General features: G+C 53.5%; 1 protein-coding gene across 2 annotated transcripts in view; it reads right to left on the reverse strand.

The window, feature by feature from the left end:
* The window catches only part of COBL (cordon-bleu WH2 repeat protein), a 272,018-nt gene extending 263,566 nt beyond the window's left edge, over positions 1–8,452 (reverse strand). For both annotated transcript variants that reach the window (XM_032592371.1, XM_032592370.1), the window contains exon 1: positions 8,412–8,452. In XM_032592371.1, coding sequence (XP_032448262.1) covers positions 8,412–8,452 — 41 coding nt within the window. The remainder of the gene's footprint in view (positions 1–8,411) is intronic.
* Between the last annotated feature and the right edge of the window lie 1,074 nt (positions 8,453–9,526).

The following is a 9,526-nucleotide window of genomic DNA, read 5'->3' on the forward strand; positions in this document are numbered from 1 at the left end:
CTGCCAGGGCACCCATTCTGAGACAGCTTGGGGCCTCCCAGGATCCTAGAGGAAGGCGGAGGGGCATGTCACCCACCCTGTCTGCCCACCGGTGCCAAAGCTCCCCCCTGCCTGCCTGGGGAGTGGGAGATGCTCCCTGGTTCCTGTCCCCTCATCCTCCAAGATTTTACATGGCCAGGTGACTGACACGGGGCCGTGGCGAGGATGTGGAGACCCTGGACCCTCACGCACCGTGGGTGGGAATGTGCGATGGTGCCCCTGCTGCGGAGAACAGCATGGAGGGTCTTCAAAAATGCAGCCGAGAACTGCCATCCGGCCCCGCGATCCCATTTCCCAGGGGACGCAAGAGCAGCAAAAGCGGGGACTGTTGCTTGCAAACCCACGTTCACAGCGGCGTTAGTCATGACAGCCAAAACGTGGAAGCAAAAACGTCTACCAGTCTCAGCAAGGAGGAACAAGCAGGAAATAGACATTACGGAGACTCACTCAGCCTTAAAAAGGAAGGGCACCTTGGGGCGCCCGGGTGGCTCAGTCGGATACGTGTCTGACTCTTGATCTCAGCCCAGGTCATGACCTAACCATTCGTAAGTTCGAGCCCCGCATTGGGCTCTGTGCTGACAGTACTGAGCCTGCTTGGGATCCTCTCTCTCTCTCTCTCTCTCTCTCTGCCCTTCCTCTGCTCATGCTCTCTCTTGCTGTCTTTCTCAAAATAAGTAAATAAACATTAAAAAAAAAAAAAAAAAGCTAAAGGAAGGGCATCCTGACAGACACCACAACATGAATGAGCCAGTCCCCAAATGCCACTGTGTGATCCCATCCCCGTGAGGTCCCTAGGGGGTGTCATACTCTCAGGCACCCAAAGTAGAAAGGGGGCAAGAGATTTAAAGAGGAAAGAAGGGAAGGGATACGTGATGGAACGTTCAGCTCAGGCGCGAGAGCAGAGGTCGTGACCTCCATCCCTCACCCCTCCTCGGGCTAGGCCGGGGCAAGTTCACGGGGCGCCCTGGCCGTGGCAGAGCATCAAGACAGAAAGAAGCAGGTCCCCGAGGATCTGGCACCCCCCTCGGCCTGTTCAGGCTGCCACAACCAAAGGCCGCAGACTGGGCGGCTTGTAAACAGGGGAAGTTTACTGCTCACAGTTCTGGAGGCTAGAAGTCCAAGGTCAAGGTGCCAGCGAGGTCTGGTGGGGCCCCTCTTCTGGGCTGCAGACTTCTCCTCAGGTCCTCACGTGGTGGAGGGGCTGACAGAGCTCACGGGTCTCTTCGCAGGCACCAGTCCCCATCAGGAGGGCTCCCCCTTCATGACCTGAGCACCTCCCACAGCCCCACTGCCCAGTACCACCCCTTTGGAGGTCAGGGTTTCTACATATTAATTGGGGGGGGGGGTGGACATAAACATCCAGATCCCAGCCACACCTCGAAGCCAGCCCGGAGCAAGTGAGGCAGACTTTCACGTAAGGGTGACGGAAAATCATCTCCTCTTTCAGACGCTATCGCCGTGGGTTGTCTAATACTTTATGTCCCTCAAAATAGGACACCTGACACCTCCGGGGTCTGCAAAGAATAAGTCTGCACAGCTGGCACACCGGGTCAGTTTAAGGAAAAAATTCAATTTTTTTTTTCAAGAAGGGATGGAGAATTTCTGGGAACACTTGGAATCCCAGGACTTTAGAGCTCACACGAGGCTTGAGACCATGCTAACAGTTGTCCCATGCCAGAGGTCCCTGCCACGACACTCACGGGGTGACGTCCCTGCCTCGGAGGAGCTCAGAATTCAGTGGGTCAGAGACAAGCAGGTAGGAGATGCTGTCCCCCATGGAAGGTTTTCTGAAAGAGGGAATGGACGGTGGCAGGACAGCAGCTGGAAGAATGAGCAGGAATCTTCCGGGCCGGGAGACGAGAAGCCAAGGGGAGGCCAAGAGGGGAGGGGAAGTTTGAGAAAGCAGGGGACGTTCCAGTTCAGGAAGGACAGAGGGACGGCAGCAAAACAGCAGCGGATCTGCTCAGGCCACTGAGGCACCACTGGCCACGCGCAATTCTTTATGTTTAAATTAATGAAAATTAAAAAAAAATTTTTTTTCTTAATGGTTTTTATGTTTTATGTTTTTAAATGTTTTCTTAATTTTTTTTCTTAATGTTTATTATTTTTGAGAGCGAGAGAGACAGAGTGTGAGTGGGGGGGGGGAGGCAGAGAGAGAGGGAGACACGGCATCCGAAGCAGGCTCCAGGCTCCGAGCCGTCAGCACAGAGCCCGACGGGGGACTCAAACCCACAAACTGGGAGATCATGACCCGAGCTGAAGTTTGGACACTCAACCGACTGAACCACCCAGGCGCCCGTAAATTAATGAAAAATTTAAAAGGGAGAAATTCAGTTCCTCACTCCAAGGGCTCTGTGGCTGCCATACTGGACACAGACACATAACATCATCGGCCTGGCAGTTTTGTTAGTGCTGGGCTGGGGGACGGGCAGGAGCCACCTCGGGACGGCTCCCTGCAGGCCCGGCTAAGAAGGCTAAACTGAATCCCGCACGATTGACCCCAAGACCCAGGTCTTCCTTTCCCCTGGGCCTGCCTGTCAGGCTTTGGTAGGAGGAAGTCAAACACGATTCCTGCCCAGGCACAGGCATCATGGACTAGGGCCACGTGGTCACTACCTGTCCTCTGTGCCCAGTGAGAGTACGAGCACGTCCACATGTGTCCCCGGAACAAGGACAGCTCGTTGTCCCCAAGGGAAGTGCCCCTAAGACAATGGTTCCTCATCTGGGTTCTTGGGTAACAGTGAGAAGGAAAGGGGTGGGGGGCGGAGATCCATGAGTCAAGACTCCTGACTTACTGGGCTCATCTTTGGGGATTTGTGTCATTTTTTTGGGGAAAAGGGACAAGGACTTCGACGATTTCCCTAAGCCAATCAATGTCTCTTCAAAAGGCACTGATCGCTTTGGTGAAGGTGGTGTAGGAATCTTACAGGAGTGTCTGTGCAAAAGCGTTCGGGGTCTGGGAATCTGTCTAATCAAAAGCACATAAGTGAAATACATGTTGATGGTTGAAAAGCTTTTTCCTCTTTTCCCTTTTTCTAAAAGAAATGGTTTTCGCCATGGACCTTATTCTAATCGGACTTACCTGTAGAAAATAGGGTCTTGGCAAGGGAGCAGCTCCCCACCTAATTAGGGAATCCAGATGGAAGCGTGTAAAAACCACTAGAGGCCACGAAGCATCGCCCAGCTGGGGAGGTGGGCTCTCTCCAGAGGGATTTTCTCAGAAGCCTGGGACGTTCTGGAGACAGGCAGGAGGGAGTACGGACGTTGTTGGGGACCCACTGTCATCGTCACACCAGAGTACACAGCAAAATCTAGTCTCGAACAAATACCGTTAGGCCTTCAGAAAGGATCATCCGCTTGGTATAAAGCAAATGAAACCAAATAAAGTGTGCATGAGAAAAAAGCGTAATGTTACTATGGGAAGAGACTGGCACAAAATAGAGCAGTGTGGAAACATAAAGGAAAAGTGACATAAGAGAACACTGGGGTAAATACTCTCGGGACACAGTGAAATGAGAAAACAAAGGTATAAAATGCGGGGGGGGGGGAGAGCGCTAACATTTCAAATGCGCTTAAATCAATGAAAATCATAAAAACAGTAAAAAGGGATGTCATAAAAGCTCTCAGCGAGTCAAGAGCTCAGACGTACTGTTATAGTTCAAAGTAAGTGAAGGAAAAAAAAAAACATTAAGTATAATTAACCAACGCAGAAAATCGACACAGAGACGAATGGACAGGATTTAGGGAAACGTCACCTAATAAATATGCTACGTGTGTCCTACATGTTTTCACTTAGTTCAAGACCAAATCGCAACCAAGTGTTTCTATACTGTAAGTGCGCACATCCTCGACCCTGCAGGCTACTTTGGCATCAAATACTTTTCCGCTCACTGTTCAAAACCTCCGACCACTTATAAAATTGGGGTTAATGATTAAGAACAAAGCATGAAACGCCTGGAAACCCAAACCACTTATTATGGTGTGCAGACATAGCCTATGATCATTGCTTTCTAAATAAGCATGGACGCGCTCTTGGGTGCACACAAGTTATGACTTCTCTTTCCAGGTCCCAAGCGAAAAAGACCACTGAAACACAGACATGCACGTGTCCAGAGCGGTCAGCCACTTGTGCTCAGTGACAACCGGCTCTGCCAGGCCCCTGATCCGGGGAAAGGCCGTCCAGGGAAGAACAGAGGAGGTCCAGGACGCAGGAGAGAGGCGACATGGTATGAATATCCACACACCCAATTTAAATCATAACTGAGCTCCATCAACCTTACACAGCCACTGAGGAAATACTAAAAGTGCCCTAAGGTCATTTGATAGTGTCACAGGGGAATGTCCAACTCCTGGAACTTATTCAGAGAAACTATAATTGCAAAAGAATAAAATTCCCTAGGCCTGCTTTCAACATCCCATCAAATAATATCTAACATTACAGCCTTAAGTGAACTGCCTCCCAAAAGTATGGTTAAGAAGTAACATCTTTGGAGTGAAATGTGAAACGTTCAATGTAGCAAATCATTAGACTATCATTTTATTTTTTTATTTTTTTTCAACATTTTTTTATTTATTTTTGGGACGGAGAGAGACAGGGCATGAACGGGGGAGGGTCAGAGAGAGAGGGAGACACAGAATCGGAAACAGTCTCCATGCTCTGAGCCATCAGCCCAGAGCCCGACTCGGGGCTCGAACTCACGGACCGCGAGATTGTGACCTGGCTGAAGTCGGACGCTTAACCGACTGCGCCACCCAGGCGCCCCTAGACTATCATTTTAAAGAACGTAAACATGTCACCCAAAAGTCTAGAATGCTTGTTTTTATTTTTTTATTTTCTTTTTTTAATGCTTTTAATGTTTATTTTATTTTGAAGGAGAGAGAGAGAGAGAGAGAGAGAGAGAGAGAGAGAGAAGCAAGCGGGGGGGGGAGAAGAGAGAGAACGAGAGGGAGATAATCCCAAGCAGGCTCCACACTGTCAGCACAGAACCTGATGCGGGGCTCGAACTCACGAACCATGAGATCATGACCTGGGCGGAAACCCAAGATTCCGACGCTTAACCACCTGAGCCACCCAGGCACCCCACAGAAACCTGTTTTTTAGAAAAGGCTAGAAACCTAACCTTCCTTCTTATTTTAGTATACATTCATTAATATTCATTAACATCTGTACGCTTGTATGGAAGACCTCACTGCCATGGTCCATGGTCACTGTCAAGACAGCAGTTCCTATACTTTATTTTTTGTTGGGGGGGGTTGGTGACAGGGCAGAAGCAGCACAAGTTACCCACTTCCATTAATTAAAAAAAAAAATATTTTCTTGTTCTAATAACTTGATGGAATCCACACATACTGATTCGCAGAAACGAGCATCAGCTATGCCTTCGTGAAGCTCGGATCCTGACGAAATTGATTAGCAAACTTCCACTGGTTTTTATGTAAGCATGGTCCTTGAATGCGGCCATTGAGCGAATGCCCCGGCTGTTTTGACATTTCATGTCACTGGGGACTATTCTATTCTACAGAACTCCGTGTTTCCTCCATAGAAAAAAATTAACCAGTACCCTGCCAACCCCCAGCACACTGTCCCATTCACAGAGGGCCGAGAGGGAAGGTTCACCCTGGGTTCCGTGACCACCCGCCAGTGGCAGGGATCTCATAAACACTCAAAAAAAAGAGACTAAAAGTAAACAGATAAACTCAAAGTTAATCTTAAATGGACTTAAGTATATTTAAAAACTTCACTGAAAGGAAATTTGTTTTCCCTGGTAATTCCAGAACATTCTATTATGACACCTCAACTGTGCTCTAAAATTCCTTAGAAGTCACATCAAGTCGACTTGTCACTTTTTGCCTAAAGGAGTCAGTTTTTTTCCCAGTTAAGTTACTCACAAGTCCTTGTTTTCATGAAATTACTAGTAAAAACATACAATTTCAACCCAACTATTAATTTCAACCCACTTATTAATAATTTAGTGGCATATACAATCTACAGCCACGAACAGATTATCCCTTCAGGTCCCCTCAAGAAGGTCTTCTTGGTTTGTGGTATGAAATCTTTTTATGTCACCGGTCCCTGGTCAGCCCCTTTCTACATATCGCAGGACGGCGAATGATTCAGTCAACAACAAATTCACCACATCACTCACTTGGATCATGTGGGAAAACGAGAGCTTGCTCCAAGTTTGATCTGATAGTCATCGCTTGCAGTATCAGGCAGAAAACAAATTTCCCCAGAGCACGTGGCAAGCACTGCCTTATCCTGCAGCAACAGAGGAGCAGATCAGGGAAGAACCAATGGCACCTGACTGCTACAAATAATCTACCAAAGCCAGAAATTTCACATCCATATCCACCCTCTCCGGTAGGCAGACAAAGCACCTAAATTATATAAAATATTCAAAAAGCCCAAGACCATTTCTTTCCTCCGATTTTAACACACAACAGCTTAATTAATCATGTAATTCCTACCTGGGAAATCCAAGCACCTGGATATTTTCTAGGAGCTTCTTCACTACAGGGACGAAAACAAATGGCGACCGATAAAAAAACTGGGAATTACAGAAGCTAAAAGCCGCGTGTCTACATCTCTCGGACAAAGACGTTCAAGCAAGCAGATCAGAGGGAAAGAACTAAATGTATGGGTAGTGACCACTGCCTATGTTGTCACTGTATCCACAGCAAAAGCCCTTGGTTCCCCAGGGGAAGACTGAGATGTGAAGTCCAACCAGAGCTCAGACAAGAATGGCTGTGGAGTCCCCTCTTGCCCATACAGCACCGGGCAGTGTGTGCCCAGGTCAGGATTCGCCACTTCCCTTCCATAATCAGATTCCCTTCCCGGCCTTCACAAATAATCTCTAAATTCAGTTCTGCTGGCCTCTTACAATTAGCTCTCCCCTTCATACTTCCCCTCCTGTTACGTGATAGTGAGAAAAAGATTCCCTCTCCTTAAACAGGCTTATTAAACAGGTTCCCAAAGCGACAGGTTTAAAAGTAATTCTGAATCATGCCATTCGGGAGGCCCGTGTCTGTGAAAAGGGATTCCCCACTTTATTTTCTTTTGGGGAAATGTTTGTTCAAATGCAATTACATAACCACCACTAAGTGCACCGAAAAAAAAAAAAAAAGAAAAAGAAAGAAAGAAAGAGAAGAAAAAGTTCTTTTTAACATTCCTCGGCTCCGGGATTATTTGATTTGCTAACCTGGCTCACTTTTTCCTGGCATTAAAGAGAGTTAAAAAAAACAAAAACAAAAAGAACACGTTCGAAAACCTTTTGCAGACTTGGGCCACACAGCGGCCATGGGCACTCGGGCAGGGTGAGTCAGTGGGACACAAGTGCAAAGAGAAGAGATTAGTTGTCCCCACAGCGGAAAGTGGGCCCATTCGTAAGCAGGTGCAGGACCCACCCAACCGCTCATTCCATTCGCAAGACTCATGGCACACTCGCCCCAGGCCAGCGAGCGGGTGCGCGGGTCGCAGGGCGCCGCCGCAGTGTCCGCACGGGCCTCGCGTGACCCCGCGGCCTGGTCTGGGGGTGCGCCGTTCAAACTCCGGCTCAGGGTCCTGCTAGCGTTTCCCGCACTGGGGCAGGTACTCTGCGAGCAAAACCGGAATGTGGCGAGCAACCGCTACACACAAGGTGTGCGGGGATGGAAGCGGACACCCGGACAGGTCTGGGCAGCCACAGATCCGCGCAGGCAGGATGCACGCCCCGACCTCAGCTGCGAAGTCGGGGTCTCCTCCTCGGGTCCGTGCCCTGCACACTGTCCCGGGGAACCGCGGAGAAGCAAGCCGGGGGAAGGGGCGCAGACGTCCGCCGAGCGCGAGGACAGTGCCCTCTGCACGACCGCGCTCCCGAGGGCGGACCCAGGCGTCTGCGAGGTCCCGGAGCGAGCCCTTCATCGCGGGGAGGAGCGGACCGTAACCCGCCGACCGCGGCGGGGCGAGCGGCCACCACGGGAACCCGGGGCAGACGCCGAGCAAGCGGGTGGCGGGGCGGGAGTTCCAGGCCGGGTCTCCCACCGCCCTCCCGGCGCCGGGGGCGATCGCTCGGGAGGAGGCCGAGGGCTCTGCCCGCGGGGACCCCCCAAAAAGGGCGCGCGCACACAAACACCGCCGCGCCGAGCGTGCCCCGGCCTCGGCCTGACACTGTTACCTGGGCAACGACCCGGGCGCACTAAGTACACAAGCCCCTTCCGCGGCGGGGGGCGCGGACCCGCGGGCCGCAGAGGGGGCGCCCCCCGCCCCGAGCGCGCCCCCCCTCGCCCCTCACGGCGCCCGCGCCCCCTTCCCTCTGCCCCGAGTGCGCGCGGCGCGGGCGTCCGGTCCGAGCGGGGCCCCGGCCCGCGCGCCGCCCGGCCGCCCGGCCACTTACCCGGTGGGGGGCTTGGCCGCCAAGGCGCGCGGCGCGTCCATGGAGCCGGCGGGGCGGGGGGCGCGCGCGGTGCCCGGGCCCGGCCGAGTCAGGCGCTCGCTGCCACCGCCGCCGCCCTCATTCACTTTTTCCGCGCTGACCCATCGTCCTCCCACGCGGGCCGGCGGAGGACAGCGGCGGGGCGAGCGGACGGAAGGGGCTGGGACGGTCGCGGGCGGGGAGGGGCTGGCGCGGGGCGGGGGCGCCGGGAGCAAGGTGCGCCGCGCCCACCGGAGCGCCGCCCCCGCCCGCCCGCGCGCGTCCCGAGACGGGGTGGGCCGCGCCTGGGCCCCGGGGGCGACACCCCGCCCGCCGCAGCGCCCCTCCCGGGCCTCTCCCCGGCTCCTCCACCCCGCGACGGAGCGCGCCCCGGGCTGGGCGGCGCGGGGGATCCGGAGGCGCGGGCCGCGCCCCGGCGGGGAGGAGTTGCGGCAGGGGGAACCACCTGGCCCCGGCGAGGCCCTCGAGGGCGACGTGGGCGGACCAGCCGGGGAAGGACTGAGGTTGGAGGATGAGAAGCGAGTGACCGGTGTCGCTGCCTCTGCCCTGGAACCTCACCGAACCTTCCTCCGTGCCGGGCTATCTGAGGCGTCGGGCCTCAGCGTGGGTCCCTGGCCAGCAGCGCCTGGGAACGGGGTACAAATGCAGATTCGTGGCCCCTGCCCCGACCTAGAGAATCAGAAACAATGGTGGGGGGGGGGCAGGAATTGGGTTGGAAGCGTGCTCAAGTTTGCCCAGCTGCTCTGTGGGGCGCCGCGTGCTGGGTCCCAGGGCAAGCAGTAGGCGGGAGTGCCTGGCAGAGGCAGCCCCGCCTGGGCCCAGGGCAGGGCAGTGCCAGGTCCCTGATCTAGCCCAGCTTCACCCCACACTCCTCCTAGCCCGCCCAAAGCAACAAACAACATTTGGACCGGGGTGCAAGTCTGACCTCCAAAACGGACACTTTCATGTGGTTCCGACCAACCAACTTTTCCAGGTGGAAAAGACGCAGGCTCAAGTGAGTGCGCAGAATGATGAGCCCTGGAGGAGGTGACCCCCTCAAAGCTTGTACTTGGGGCGGTATTCCCACGCCTGCCTGA

Source organism: Lynx canadensis, chromosome A2 (assembly GCF_007474595.2).
Source record: "Lynx canadensis isolate LIC74 chromosome A2, mLynCan4.pri.v2, whole genome shotgun sequence".
NCBI lineage: Eukaryota > Metazoa > Chordata > Mammalia > Carnivora > Felidae > Lynx > Lynx canadensis.